General features: G+C 40.1%; 2 protein-coding genes across 2 annotated transcripts in view; one reads left to right on the forward strand and one right to left on the reverse strand.

Annotated features, from left to right (window-relative positions):
• Positions 1-16402, forward strand: part of LOC102383676 (DTW domain-containing protein 1) — a 125571-nt gene that overhangs the window by 63283 nt on the left and 45886 nt on the right. The gene's annotated exons all lie outside the window — the stretch shown is intronic.
• The window catches only part of LOC102385332 (protein FAM227B-like), a 31509-nt gene continuing 26465 nt past the window's right edge, over positions 11359-16402 (reverse strand). Inside the window, exon 10 of the mRNA XM_014527201.2 lies at positions 11359-11408. Coding sequence (XP_014382687.2) covers positions 11403-11408 — 6 coding nt within the window. The 3' untranslated portion in view covers positions 11359-11402. The remainder of the gene's footprint in view (positions 11409-16402) is intronic.

A 16402-nucleotide genomic window follows, 5' to 3' on the forward strand; every position in this document is an offset into this window, starting at 1 on the left:
CGCCCCCCCCCCCCCCCCCCCCCCGATTCAGCCAAATCCAAATCCGAAGCAAATATTAGCCACTTCACAGAGGCCTAAAAGCAATTACCAGTGGAGTTAAAGACTTAATTTTTTGTTACAAATTTCCTCAACCAATATGCTTTTTTTTTGTAGCAGTAAATATACAACAAGCCTTTGGTAAGAATTTTTTCCCCCAGTACATAGTTTCTCTTGGGAAGCATTTATAAATTGCTGATTAGCCAACTTCAGATACCTAGAGCAGTGTTTCCCAACCGGTGTGCTGCGGCACACTGGCATGCTGTGAGGCACATGCAGGAATTTTGGCCTGGAGCCACACCCCTGCTGGCTGGAGACATGCCCCTCACCTGCTGCCACCACAGACAGACTGACAAACGGGGGGGTGTGGCTCCAGCCAGTGATTTGCATCTGCATGCTGGGTTCAGCCACGCTAACCCCCCACCCCAGTCCATGCCCAGCCAGCTGCTTGCCACCCCGCCTCCCACCCCTGCCCTGCATTCAGCCGGTGTGCCGTGGGATGGGAGAGGCCTGGTAAGTGTGCTGTCGGAACCAAAAGGTTGGGAAACACTGATCTAGAGTAAGGCCTAACTGATACTAGAAAAATTTGCCAATACAGCTATACTGGTAAACTTTCCCAGTGCTTCCACCAGTATAATTTAACTAGTTCCCCAGGCAAAATAAGCTGTACTAGCAAAGATACATTTTGGTGGTATAGCTGCAACCACACTAGGGCTTTTGCCAGCTTATAACTGTCACAAAAAATTCTCGCTCCTATCCAATATGACTATCCTGGCAGAAATGTCTACTACACTTTGCTTAAGTTAGTTCAAGTTTTTAAAGCAAATATGAAAACCACCAAGATGGATTATTTGTGTTTAGTTGCTCTACTAAAACTGGACTTAAAATGCAATCATATGCCAACATGCTTAAAATTAAATCCAGAAGCAGAGCTAGCTTTTCTAAAGATCTTATGATTAGGTCATTCTAACAGAAAGCAATCCAGTCAAATAATGCTTTAAATCCCTTGATAATGTCTATTTTCACTATTTGATGTTTGCTTTGCCTATAGGTTAGCAACTTGACACTTTTCTAATCAGTTGTCTAATCAAGGATTAGATAGGGCTAGTTATCTGTATTCATGCTGCAAAGAAGAACAATAAGGAAAGACTATCAGGAAAAAAGGAAAATATTAAGATCTTCAAAAGGTAGTTAAAGGCAGATTATGCTCTCCTTGATCCATGTACGAAGATCCTTTACATTTTTTCCATAAGACCCTACAACTTGTCAAATGTCTAAATATTAATGCTAATTTACAGGCTCACTGAGATGAAACTTCATCCTTCTATATGAACTAGCTTTCTACCTCTTTTAAAAGTTTTTAAGGAGTTCTGTATGGAACAAGGCACTTACAACCATCATTCTCAATAAGGTGTTGTGCACTGAGCATTTTTTGCAAATCTCGCTGCCATATCACTTAAGTACCTGAATAGGAATCCAGCTGCTCCCTTATAAATGTCCATATTGCAACTTTTGAAGGGAAGAATCCACATTTATAATTACTGGATTTGTTTCTTTGACCAAATAAAATAAGACTTCAATACCATATCAGCAGTTATTTTTTAAAGATTTAAAATACTAGACTTAAAATTAACAGGACCAGTCTGTGCCTCCAGAATCTGCAGAGCTATTTTTCTCTCCCATCTAGCACAGGGCTAGCCACTTCAGAGAACCTTACATCCCTTCTCTCTGAAAGGAACTCTGCATATGGAGACAGGTCAGGAATAATTGGCCCTAAATTGGGTACACATGGGTCCTGGCAGATGCACATTTTTCCCCCATCAGTTCTACAAAAATTTGCTGAGTTCCCCTCTACACAGGCAGGTAAAGGCACAATTGGATTTAATATGTCATAAACATAATCACGCCTCCTGCCATACCACATGTGCATGGCATCAGGCATGATTATGGGATCGCACATTAGATCCAAATGCACCTTACTGCCAGTATAGGTGGAGCCTGATCCTGCATTTGCAATAAGCAGACTCCCACAGCTGGGAGCCCGCTTTGCTGAGGGAGCATCCAGCCACAGGGCCACATTGCAGCTGGACCAAGAATCCTCACAACTGATGAGGCTCCTTGGTCTCACCTGTGCCACATGGACACTTGGGACTGAGAGCCCTGTCAGACGCTGGCCTCTCTGCCCCCCGCAGCCATGAGGCACTGCTGCAGTCTCCCAGCTGTGAGGGTGTGTAGAGCTCCCCACGGCTGGGAGATCACAGCAGCTGTGGTCTCCCAGCTGCAGATTGCCTAGACATTAGAAGCCAGTGTTAAAGTTATTACACATTTTTGACCAATAACTTTGTAACTGGTGAAACCTTTTTAAGACATGATAGTTAATCTGCATGTGTAGCCACTCTAAATTTATTGTACAATTAACAAGGTAATTGCACAATAGATATAACATGTAGAGGGAACCTGAGCCAAGTAACATAGATTGTGTTTTATTTTTATTAAATTTACCATGAATCCCCTTCAATGGTGCTAACCCCAACTATTGTGGTAATGTGGATCCACTCGAGAGAAAAAGGAAAGAGTTACCAGGGCTCCACAGGCAATGAAGACTGTGGTTACTAGATTTCTGTGGATTTTCTGGGATTCTAAAGGTTTGGGCTTGTAGCCTTCTCTGGGTATTAGAAATCAATCCTATTTCTACCACTGGATGAGGAAGGACAAACTGCCAACACGTTCCTATCCTGACAGTCTTTCTTCTCCCTTAGCCTGGTCCTTTATGTTTTGTAGTGAGAGAGATCTAGCTCTCTCATTTCAAATTAAGTTACTTTAACCACATCTTTCTGGTTTGTTTTTCTGATGTAATTCTTGCACCTGTATTTTCCACTCTACAAACTGAAAATTGTATTTGCTTCAGGGGCTATGACAGTATTATTATACCTTGTTTCTAATGATTTTCCTGACGTTAATGCCTACTGCATCTTTAAATGTTGAAGTCTATCAAGGTCCTATTGTTTGATAAAACACTCAGTATAACTCTGTCAAATTCATTTATGTCCAAGCAACAAAAGCCAACAGTATCAAACCCTCTTACTAAACAGATGACTACTAGAAACTAAGTTAATTTACTAGACTAAGTTATCTCAATTAACATATTTTTTACTCTATAAGGCAGAACTTTGGAACCAACTTAAAAGTGAAAATACAGTACTTTGTTTTCTAGATCATGCTAACTCATACTCAGATAGAATATATAGAAACTTGGAGAGGTTAAAAAACCCTGAATGGGTAACCAGGATGGCTAATATATTCCCTATTCATCCTCAACTCTACCTAAATTGTCTGCACTCACCAGGAGTGCAAATCCGTTTGTAACTTGCAATTTCTTCTTCTCCTCTCTTTTCCCTGCCTCATTTTCAGTATGAACTGACTGCAGTTGTAGTGCAAGTCCCTGTCTGTAATTCACTCTCCATGCTTCATTGCTAAACTACACTAAGAACCCAAACGCACAAGCTACAACTGAGGAAAATACAGTCACATACTTCATTACTGTACACACACACACCTTTCCACTACTGCAACTTGATACATCAAATCCTGATCCTATGCAGATGATGAAAAAACAGAAAACGGCAATAAAGGCTGACAACAGTATATCTTTAAGACAGTGAACTTTTTCAGGAAAAAACTCTGCTGCTGGCCCACTAATGGTACTATGTTTCAGCTGCTGCTAGGGGGACATGAACTTGAGCATGCTGCTCCTGCAATCCCTGCTGTTTCTGCTCATGTGCCAAACCCAAAAGTGCAGCACTCAAACAAGTTCAATTGTGTTCCCCGCAGCTGCTCTTAAGCATGCTGGACACTAAGGGTGCTGACAGAGATGGTTTGTTGTACAAGTGGGCCCCTGAAGCACTCTACAGCCATGCACTGATAGAAGTGCGTGGCTGCAGAGCTCTTTAAAAATGTCTGGTCGCATAAGGACTGGAAGAGGGCCAATGTTGTGCCCATCCACGCGAAGGGCAGAAGGGAGGACCTGGGTAATTATAGGACAATCAGCCTAACTTCTATCCCAGGGAAAGTCCTAGGAAAGTTCATCAAGGAGTCTATCTGTGATAAGCTTGCAAAGGTAAGATTCTGAATGACAGCCAGCATGGCTTCATCACGGTCAGGTCTTGCCTTACCAACCACATCTCCTTCTATGACCAGGTAATTTGCCACCTGGACATGAGGGAGCAGGTTGACACTGTATACTTTGACTTCCAAAGGGCCTTTGATCTAGTATCCCATAATGTCCTCATGAGAAAATAGGAGGATTGTGGGCTTAACTCCGAGAGTCAGGTGGGTGAGAAACTGGCTGCAGGATAGAACCCAGAGTCATAGTGAACGGATCTGTCTCATCCTGGCAAGAAGTAGGCAGTGGTGTCATCAGGGGTCAGTGCTCGGTCCAGTATTTTTCAACATCTTTATTAACGATTTGAATGTGGGAGTGAAGAGCTCACTGGCCAAGTTTGCGGATGACACCAAGTTATGGGGGAGCGTGGTCACACTTGAAGATAGGCTACAGATACAGGTGGACCTAGACAGGCTAGCAAGTTGGGCAGATCGGAACCCGATGAAGTTCAACGTTGAGAAATGTAAAGTGCTCCACCTCGGGATGAGCAACCCCCAATACACCTACAGGCTTGGCAGCACCAAACTGACTAGCGCCAAGAATGAAAGGGACTTGGAGGTAATAATAGACCTGCAAGCATGAATATGAGCCAGCAGTGCTATACTGTAGCCAGTATGGCAAATAATACTTTGGCATGCATCAATTGATGCATCTCCAACAAAACCAAGGAGGTGATTCTTGTGCTCTACTCAGCACTAGTGAGACTGCAGCTGGAGTACTGCGTGCCGTTCTGGGCACCACACTTTAACAAGGACGTGGACAAGCTTGAGAGAGTCCAAAGAAGAGTCATTCATACGATCAGAGTCTTAAAAGGCAAGCCATACGAGGAAAGGCTGAGGGATGTGGGACTCTTCAGCCCGAGGTAAAGAAGGATGAGGGGGAACCTGGTAGCAGCTTAGTGCTACACTAGGGGAGTACATCAAGGGCTCAGTGAGCAACTGCTCGCCAGAGCACCCAAGGGGAAAACCAGGAGTAATGGCCATAAACTCCTGGAAGATCAATTCAGGCTGAACATTAGGAAAAACGTCTTCACAATCAGGGTGTCCAGACTGTGGAATAAGCTCCTTCCAGCTTATCACCTTAGCACCTTAAGCTAATCACCTACCCTGGAAATCTTCAAGAGGAGACTGGATGATCACCCTGCTGGGGTCACCTGACCCCCAGTTATCTTTGCTGCTTGGTGCAGGGGACCGAGACCCGATGATCTTCCGAGGTCCCTTCCGGCCTTACAATCTATGAATTTATAACAATCTGAACCCTCATTACATGAGGTTTCAGATGAAGGCATGCCAAAGCGGAGTGCCTTCATTAACATCTGTCAGCACATGCCAGAAGCAGGGCTGGGCTGAAGCCCCTGGTGCTGTCTTCAGAATGGGAAAGGAAGAAGGGAGAGGAAGGAGTCCCATCTGGGGTTTGCCCAGACCCCTGCACGCTCAGCAGCAGACTGGAAATACTTTTGGTCTGCTTCCAGGTCTGACACCAAGCATGCAGGGGACCGCCCCCCTTGCACTCCCATGGGACACACCATCCGCCCCACCATGTCAGCATTCACGAGTTGCGCCTGGTACCTCCAGGTACATAGGAAAAACATATAAAGTTGTGTCTATGGACAAATCACTGAATCTCTCTGAATTGATTCAGAGGCTTCCAATTCAATTCAGAGAGATTAATGGGTCTCCTGATTCGATTCAGATTCAGAATTCAGTCGCTGAATTGGGCCGAATCTCCTCCAAATTGAATCAGTGACTGAAGCCTCACACAGCCCTAATGGACAGCTGAATAAGTTAAAAGGAGCAGGGAAGACTTCTAAATTAGCTTTTCTGGGAGCTGTTTAGTGTGTCTGTTCCTGTCTGTAGTAAGTATAAAGTCAACTGAGGCAACTAACCTCAGGGCTAACTCACCACTGATTGTAGGATAGGAGCAAGCACAGTAAACAATTATCACTGAGCAGCTGATGTACAGTAAGTCTTCACCCCCTTTTCACTTTGTATAACTTTTCATTGATCCACGGGTCTTAGAAAGTTCTATCCAAATGAAAGATTGTGTTTCTGCCAGAATTTCCCATTTAAAAAATGTAACTATTTCTGGAGTTACTAAAAATCTTTCAACCTGGCAGGACTCCTTAGGAACATCCACCACATAATGAAAAAACTGCCCATATGACAAGGCACCTTTATGTACATATTTCATTCCTTTACTATGCAATTCCCTTAAAGCCTAAAATCCAAGATAATTAGTTCATCTAACCACTGTCATTCGTGATTTTTCTGTAATTTTTACAGAGGTATTGGTTTAATGTCTAGGTCTTTTCCATGTTTACCACAAACATTATAAAGGATGAATACACTGTGGTTTAGGACTGAAATATGTGAAAGCCTGTGGTCTAAATTGCCATTCACACTTCCCACAGATTGTTCCCGTATGTCCCTTAAATAAAAGTAACAATGTCCTGCTAATCTGTTATCTTGTATATCAGTGTTGTTTGTTGTTAAATAATTTGTAACACAGGGACCACATGAATGAGCTAAGGAAAAGGACTTGGGGCCTATCTAGTTTAGAAACAAGGACAGCTGTTTTTTTTATTTCTTCACTCTTGGCTTGGAAAAGCTGAAACTTTACAGGGCTATTTTGTGCACTGTTTTTACTGGACTGCAACTTTATTACTACTCATAATAAGGTATCATAGTTGACATAGTTGATCTACGTTATGTAGATGACTGTTAAAATCTTATATACAGTTGTGGAAAGTACTTACTTTTATAACCTGTTTACAAATAACTGTTTAAATATGAACTGATAGCATGGCCTTTCTAACACTAATCCTAAAATAAATCCTATATAAAAGACAAAGATACCTAGGGTCAGATCTGGAAATCAATGGAAAATAATATAAATATAAACCATCTGATGATCCAACCAATAGAGTGTAGTTCTTATCAGAACTGTTTTCTATAGGCCCAAAGATGAGCAGGTAAGATGTAATGATGGTTTCCATGACATCTCAACTATAACTTTAACTAGCGTATGCAAGTCTCAGAAAACAGAAATAAGTTACATTTTGGAGCAAATCACTGAATGTCCAATGTATAGTGAGTATAGTTGTAGTCTTAAATCACTTTTTGCACAACATGCCAATTTTCCATGACCATGCCAAGAGACAAATTTCCAGCCAAATTATATTTTTTATATTAAAGTTGTTTTTTCCTAAAACTTCACTTTGTGTTTACAGTCCAGAGCAATTTTTTCCACAACTATGTAAAATGCATATTTTGCTTGTATGGATATACCAACAGAAAATGTGAGATTAATAATAACAATGGCCACTTTCCATGCCCTTCAAAATATGTGGCATGGCAGAATTTTGCTTCTAATTCTATGTAGCTACTTAGAACAGCATTACAGAAACTGTATCAGCCATTCGGATTGCTGCACGATTAGTCAGTGTTCAATAACGTCCAACTATCCCCATTTCAGAAGTGAAGAAACTAGGGGTGACAAGTCAGGTGATTTGCCCAAAGCAAGAGAGGCAGCCATTGGTCAGAGCTTAGGTCAGAACTCAGGAATTATTTTATCTTTCTTTATTGACAGATGTCATTTCATGGAAGGAAAGAATTCATCTGACTTTTTCCAATCCAGATGGGATTTTCAGGGGTGACAGTTAATAAAGTTATCTATGCACTTGAAAACAGAGTACATTGGATATGGAGTCCTTGAGAGGCAATAAACATGGAACCCTACTTACTATTTTTACAGTGTCTTTTTTCAGAGAAGAACACACTTAAGAAAAGAAACTCTGAAGGGTAAATTTTCAAATAATTACATGAGGTTTAATTCTCCTCTTGAGTCTCTTGTTTGAGACTCTCATTAAAGTGAACAGGAGTCACACAGCTTAGGTCTTCAAAATACTTTGGGAAAAAACATTATGCATTTTTATAAAATGTCACTATACTTTGTAGTAATGATTTTAAAAATATGAAAAAAAAATCAAGCAGAATAAAGAAAATCAAGCATTAAAAACTTCAGCCTTGTAAATAATCCAATAATACACTGGCTGAAGCAAGCAAGCCTGTAAATCCTGAGGCATTCCAGATACTGAAATTCTATAACTGCTTACATTCCAGACCTAAAAAGGGAGATTTTCTTTGATTTTGTTTGGAAAGCAGTTTTTAACTCACTACTATTCATTTGTTTAATTAAGAAAATATTTTTACTCATTTTAGAGGCTCCATACATGTAAAAGCTGACTTAACATGTGCAGGTGAACAGAGAATTGAAATAAGGAAATAAGTTGATGATGAGAGAATTAAAGCAAATATTTTCCTTCAATGAGAACTGAAAAACAGGACTTTTCTTTTTAAAAGGACTTTTAAAATAGAGATGAATATACTTCACCGATGGTAGTTACAGTACCTTTGACTTGTGCTGAAAGGATATCTTGATATTTGAACCTATATCACCTCTGAAGCCTGTCTTTTCACTTTTAAATAGCTGTGTTCCAGTATGGATGGCTAAGAATCTGATACTGCCAAAATACTAAATGCCTCCTGAAATTCCAGAAAGCTGTCTGTAGGTATCTAAACATCTTTGAAAGGAGGCCCTCAAAATATAGACAGATATTCACTTGGGACACTGTCAGAAGCACCTTTTCCACTGTCATTAGTCACCCAAGTCCCATTAAAATCAGTGGGAAGTAGTCACTTCACTTGCTTAGGTGCAACTGGAAATCCCATGAGGGACTTACCTGCACCTTTTGATGCCTAACTATCTTTCAACATCTGTCCCTCAGTACACTCTACGTCTCTCAAGATCTGCTCCATCTTTATGGGGTCCTGATTAGTGCAGAGTGAGATAGTTGTCCATGCAACAGCTTCTCAGGTGCAATAAATGAGAAGCACAGATTTTTTTTAACAGAATTTTCTTCCTGCGACTCCAGAACAACACGGTAGATGGTACATGGGAGGTTTAAAGCATGGACTACAATATTAATACCGTTCCATTTTAGTTAATGGGGATAGAAGAGAATCACCTACCTCACACACCAAACAAATAAACTCACTATCCTCTTATTTTTGAAGTGCAAAACCAGGGTTTCACTATCCCTAATGAGAAACTACTGCAGATAAACAATACTGCTCTGACAAAGAAAAGAGGGTTCTATCCAGGATGCAGACTGCATTTACCTAATCTCCTCCACAAATACTTCTTTCTATTGAATTTAACATTCTTGCTCTTATGTACTAGCACAATGCTGCAATGTCTGGAGTCTGATGTTATAAGGGAAATCTGACTCTATAAAAACAAAATCATGGAAATGTACAAAAATCATGTAAATGTTTCCATTGGTTTTAGGTTTTATAAAACCTTATTATTTTTAAAGCCAAAATGTTCCCCCTGACAATGGCCATTAATCATAGATAAAATTCCTGTTTTAAAGGCTGTTATGGAAAAAAAATTGAGCAACATACAAATAATAGACTCTGAGGGCAAAAATGTCCCATCAAGACTGCAACCCAAATAGTATAAGTGAATTATACTGTAAGCTTGATGGCAATGCTAATTTCAATGTTCCTAAATGCAACTGTGGTTCTTTTTGTTCAATTATCATACCTAAAAGGAACTTCAAAAATTTAAACAGGAAAAAGACCAGGAATGCTATAAATAGGGGTGTACTGATAAAGATTTTCTTGGCCAACACCAGTAGTCAATTATCACCCAGCCATATCAGCCGATACCAACCCAATAACTGATATTAACTACAAGATGAGTCATGCTGGGCAGAGCTGGACAGCTCAGCTCTGCCCTCCCCTCCCCAGTCACATCTTGGGCATTTGGCACCTTTTACAGCACTCACTCCAGCCCCAGTCTGCAGTCCGCGCTGGGGTGGCCAGCAAATTGCAAGCAATTTTGGCACTAGAGACAAACCGGGGACAGATGAACGGAAGAGGTTAATGTAATCATGATCTGAAGTCAGGGGGCAGAGAGCTGCTGGCATTAGAGCAGCATTTCTCAACCTGTGGGTCATGACCCAAAAGTGGGTTGCAAGAATATATGAAAAGGGCACAAACAACCTTTAAAAATGGATCAACAAACTTGAAAAATGTATTTTCCTTTAAAGGAGAAACAGGTGGGAAACCATGGCTTTTCCCTTGCAGGCTGACAGAGTTCCAGCTTGCCACAGGCTGCTTGCCCCCTACTTCATCTCCCCTGGTCCCACATACTGGGGAGCTGGGGCATGGGGGGAGGCCCGCAACAGGCAGCAAGTCAAGAGTAAGGGGGACTGGGTTGGGACTGGCCATCAATGTTTACAAATGGGTCCTGGTACAAAAAGGGTTAAAAAGGAGGGAGACAGCACCAGTTATTAAGAAGAAGCATGCATGGGCTTAGGCATATGTTAATGAGGTGAAGGTGAAGGTGAAGGAAAGAAGCTAGCTCCTGTGCAGCACAAGACAGTGAAATCAGAAGCAAAGAAAGGGATGGACTAACAGGACAATGAGCTGGACTAACAGGACATGCTGGCACCAAGAGAAGGGCTTGAGGCAAAGTGATAGGCAGTACAAAGAATTAAGAAAGGCATACTAGTATTAAGAGTAATGAAAAGGTATACACACCAAGGCTGAGACAAAGAGATGCTAACAATAGTAGAAGTAGAGAAAGGCAGGAGCCAGGCTGCAGGTAGAAGTGAGAAGGGGACATATGTTTTTGGGGAAGAAATGAAAAAAAGCAGGCTTTCACTAGTAGGAGAGGAGCTAAGGAATTCATACAAGAGAGGGATGGGGCCCGAATACTTGCAGCTATTTTAAGTATTTGACATTTATATTCATTTTTTTCTTTACAGATTTCACTAAATGCAAATATCAGCAAAATAGCACAATGCATGCTTGGAGTCAAGCCTAATCCAAGATTCAAACATTCCTAATTATTATGTTTTCAGTCTGATGCCCATTACAAAATAAACTAGAACTATGGAAAATGACTTATTTTGGCAATTACATACAGTTTTGCAAAGAATAGTGTGTGTGCCATTCTGACACTCATCTGTAATACATCTTGTATACTTAAAAATACTTACAACCTTGAACGACTGGTTTAGATTTGATAGACTCTTTAACTGTTGACCTGGTAATAGTATCTTTCTCATTACCATTTACTGTGGTCTTCTTCAGGCAATCTAGATTCCATTGTTTCCAAACAAATTTCTGTGGTTTTAGACCTGAAAAGGAGAAGGTAACTTTAGAAAAACACAGAATATTGGTGTTACTTTTGAAAACTGCTCTGTACCAAGCATGGCATCTTTCCAAATATAGGCAGGGTAAAGTAGTACCTCTTAACTGTGTAGAGTTATAACCTTGAAAACGATCTCATCATCAATCCATTCTTAGTATCAGACAAAGTAGGCTGTCACCCACAAAAGCCCATGCCTCTCCAAACATGTTAGTTCACAAGGCTACCCAGTAGGCTTTCTGCCCAACTTCAGACTCACAAGGCTAACTATGTCTCCTTCAAAATAAAGTTACTACTTTTTAATTTCCTTTTCAGGCCTCAAGTCTTGTGCCTAAAATTAAGCATGTGACCAGTCTGGCTACCTTCAACAGGATTACCTGCAAGCTTAATATTACACACGGGCAAAAGAACTTGTAGGTTCAAGGCCATAATTTATATTGTGTTTGGATTATTATTCATGTTTATACCATTAATAGAGATTAATAATTTACATTAATGTTTGGGATAAAAATATTCATTTCTTTTCTTGTATCACATGAGATGCTTCCAAGGAACCTGCTAAGTATTCTGATCTTCAGCTATTATGTTCTCACTGCACAATATTCATCCTTATGCATTTCACTAATTGCAATAGAATAGTGGTGTCAGTTTCTCATTAGCATTTTAAAAACACAGATTTTTTAAAATTTTCTATAAAAAATACTATAATTGGTAATGCATGACCAATATAAATAAATTCTTGGGAAGCTCAAGTTAGGCTCTTACTGAAAGCTTATAATTATTGTTTTTTAAACAGTGCTTCTTTTTCCTCATATAGGGACTGTGAATGCTCATATTACTATCTTTGGTTTAATTTTCATCTACATTAGTATTACCTAAATGGACTATATTTGTTATCTTCCTTTTTTCTTCCAGTTGGTTTTAGGCAGGAACTTCTTGATGAATATTTCTTGAAAGGAGAAATCTCTTTATTTTGTGGTTGTTCCAATTCTAGTAATTTGACATTCTTTCATTGCAAAGGCTTTGTATTTTGTCAAGGCTGTGAATTATTTTGGCAGTTGTGCACAATTTTGCCTTATTTTGTGGTTTTGAACTTCCGTTCCAGTAGAATTTTTGCTGCTTCTAACACAGAAGTTTCTGTTCTTCCAGAATGATATGGAATCTGTTCCATAGCAGTGGTATCCTAGTTCTTTTTGGTAATTCTTCTAAATCCTGATAACTCTGCCCACTATCTAGTCATAGTAATTATATGTTACAGAGTACATCACTGCGCTTATTCAGCATGACCCATGTAGGGGTCATAATGCCTGCTTATTCCTAGCTAGTTAATGTTGGGCTGCCTGTTGGCTAGCCCTGCACTGAAGCACCCTTGTGCCTCAGCCAGCTCCCCCACAACACACAGAGCCTGGTTGGAGCGACCCTGGGCTGCTCTGACTGGGCTCCATGTGCTGCACACAAATAAACTCCAGAGCAACATTCTTCAAAGTTTTTTTGCTCCGGGGTACATATTCAAACAGCGCACCCAGGAACAAAAAATTCTGGACCAATAAGCTCTGGAGTTTATTCATGAGCATTAATCACATATCTAGATGCACCCGCTATTATTATTATTTGGTAAATCATGTAGATCTAACTTTAAAACTGTAAAATCAAACTTCTTCTGCCAAAGAAGTTCTAAAATGGCAACTAAAGCTTGATCCCTGCAATAATTCTCAAAAAAATTGTCCCATTGCTACTTCAGAAGTGAATACTAGTTTTAGTTCCAAGTCCTTTTACAACACACTTATGTTTAATTGGAAGGGAAGATACTCTAAAGCTTCCTTCCAATAGACATTCTTGGCCTGTCTCTGCCTGTTTCCTTTCTCTGTAATCACATGACACCTTCTCATTTATTCATAGCAGAAATGCTAGATTGTGCATGTTAATTGCACTACTGTGCTCAACACAGGTTCTTCCAGAATATTCCCATAGGATCACAAGAAAGAATCAACAAGGTGAGTTCTGCAAACAGCAGTTTACTCTTACAGCACCACTAGTATGAATCCCTGGAGATTCTCTGATCCTTGCTGGCTAATTCCAAAAGCTTAAATATTTTTTCAGCTAATGCCTTCTAATGATTTCTACAATGATCCACAGATTAGAGATAATAGCTTGAAAAATGTTTTTAATCAGTCTTACATTCAGGTATCAGGCAAAATAAATTCATTTCTAAAGGAAGACCCATTCACAACAACTCATATTCCAGAATACTTTATAGTGCTGAGATATCTTATAGTGCTATTAAACATGGAGTAATATTTCATATTAAAAGTTATGATGGATGAATTTACAATTTAAAAAATGAACAAACCCAATAGTTCTAGACAGGCTTTACCAAATCTAACTAGCTAACACTTAAAAGTAAAAGGTACTGAGCTAAAAGTAGCAGTAAAATAACTGAGTTAACAAATATAAGAGCCGGGAAAAGCTAGAGGAATCAAGACTGTCTAATATTTCCTGGTACAGCAAGACACAAACATCAGAGGATGGACATTCTACTCTAACTAATATTACTAAACAAAAAACACCAAAGCCCAGTTAGATTGCTATTTACGCAGTATGAGAAGCAGTACAATTAGAAAATCAGAGAGAGTAAACAGATTGGTTGAGAGGGTTGTAAAGCATAGTTAACAGTTAATGCTTGTGAACAACTTTATACCCTTTTCCTAAGCATTTTTAAATATGTCAGGTCTCATTTTATGTTTTCCTAAATAAATAAGAAATGTTTTTCCAGAGGGAAGATGAACACTCAGCTCAGAGTCTCTTCATTTGCTTTCTGATCTACTACCAATTGTTTTCAATTCCCAATACTCTACATAAGCCAGCTATTGGAATTTGTGATAGTGACACTTTAGATCAGAGAGAAAGCTTTGAGAATAGCCATTCTAATAGAGCAATTCTTACTATTATTAAATACTACCCATAGTCTTAATGAAGGAAAGCTATATTGAAATGCTAATATCTAGAAGACTTACTATAGTACACTTTAAATATGTCGATTAATTAACAGTACCTGATACCCACTGAAAGATTAGATCTACTAGTCCATCTTTGAACTCATCACCAAAATATGTAGTGGATTCTGGAAATGCTTCACAGAAAGCAACATAAATGACTTGTGACAAACAATCAGGGTACACCTGCCAAAATAAATATTACACTTAATATAATAAGCTTACCCAAACTCCTTCCATACTAAAGTTAATGTAGTACAAACTTTTTGTTCATAAAGTATACTCAGATGAAAAGTAGCAATCACTGAACTGCTGCATTCAAAGTAGTTGGAGCCTTCATTACTTGTGGGAAAGATTAAAACAACTATATCAAAAATAAAGGTCTAGTAGCTCAATACCTTGCTAAACAAGAGTAAACATCAGAGTTGGCAGCTAGATGAAGCATTGGAAAGTGATGATTCTAGACTCTTTCATGCTTTTTAAATTATTAATTCTGGGCTAAAATGCAGTTTATAAAATAAAAATTGTTTAAGATTTAAGTAATCACCATATGTAATGAAAAGTAAGCATTTTGAAGAATTCTGCCCTGTTTATTGTAGCATTACATTTCATTGGTCACTTGCTGTGAGCCAAATATTAATTTCATATTGAATGTAAGCCATTCCAACATTTTTCCTAGAATCAGCGTGTTCTCTCTCTCTCTCTCTGTCTCATGGACACACACAACTTGTTTTCTGTAGCTAAAATGCTGTTGGCTAGATGTATGCATCTGTGGCAGGCCAGTAGGGGGTGCTCCTGAGCTGAGCCACCAACCTCACTGTGCCCAACCACCTTCAAGGCTCCGAGTGCCTCTCTGGGGGTGCCTCATGTGTGGCCGACCCCCTTCCTGGAGCATACCTGCTAGCCTGGGTGTAACACTGCTACCACTCAGGGTCTGGAGTGATCCTAGCTCTGTGCCCCCTGGGAAACACAGGCCCAGCAGCCCTTGAGGGTACACGACCCACTTCAAGAACTTGGGGTGCTTCCCTCAGTCTGAAGCACAAATAGTAGTCTCCCTTAGTCAGCCAAACCAAGGGGACCCCAAGGCATAATCTAGACCCACTCCCAACAAGTCTCCCTTGCTAGGTACAAAGGAGAACTTTATTGGTTACAAGGAGTAGGTTTGGGATAGGGTACAGAGTAGAGCAATATCAGAGAAATCCCATAGAGCAAAAAGGGTGTCTGGATAGCCCTTGATCACACATCTGAGTTACTGCAAGCTGTATATCTAGTTAGATCTCAGGTAGCTTACTCACAAGTATCATCCAGAGGCAGGTGGAGATTCCCTCTGGAGGCAGGCAGTTCATTGATTATGAGTTTCAAGAGAGAGAGCAAGTCTCAGATGATCCAGCTCTTCTCTCCCTGAGTTTTCATCATGGCTACTGCCCTTCCCCCTTGGCAGTCTTTAACTTATATAGACCTTATGACCTCATTTACCTGGTCCAATGGAGACCAGCACCTGTTGGCTGCCAGTCAAGCGATTTGAAATGCAACACTGGTTGCCGGCTAGACTGGCAGGGTCTTTAGCCCCCTCCCAGTCAGGTTGGCATTGCTTAGACCAATAAGGAGCCGTAAGCCCCTCACCCAGGTATGTGATGCCAGTCACGTAGGCAGAGGGAGCAGGGTTTCCCCCTCCCTCAGGAATGTATCCAACTCAGGTTACCTAAAGAGATGGGATGTCTGCGCTTTGCAGGGACCATGTTAACCAAATTGTCACATAGCAGAGTTTTAGGGACAGACAAGGGTGGCATTCTGCCACAGCATCCACATACTTGTGGATTATGTCCACATTTCTATAAAGCTCAAAAATAAAATCTATTCAGATAATATTATTAAGGAAATAAAGAATCCAGGCCCTTGATTTTCTATAATTTTGGTATCCATCACTACATCAATTACATATAAAATGCCATCTTTACTACACATTAGTCTGAACTTAAGATCTGAGCAC

Source organism: Alligator sinensis, unplaced genomic scaffold (assembly GCF_000455745.1).
Source record: "Alligator sinensis unplaced genomic scaffold, ASM45574v1 scaffold1424_1, whole genome shotgun sequence".
Classification (NCBI taxonomy): domain Eukaryota; kingdom Metazoa; phylum Chordata; order Crocodylia; family Alligatoridae; genus Alligator; species Alligator sinensis.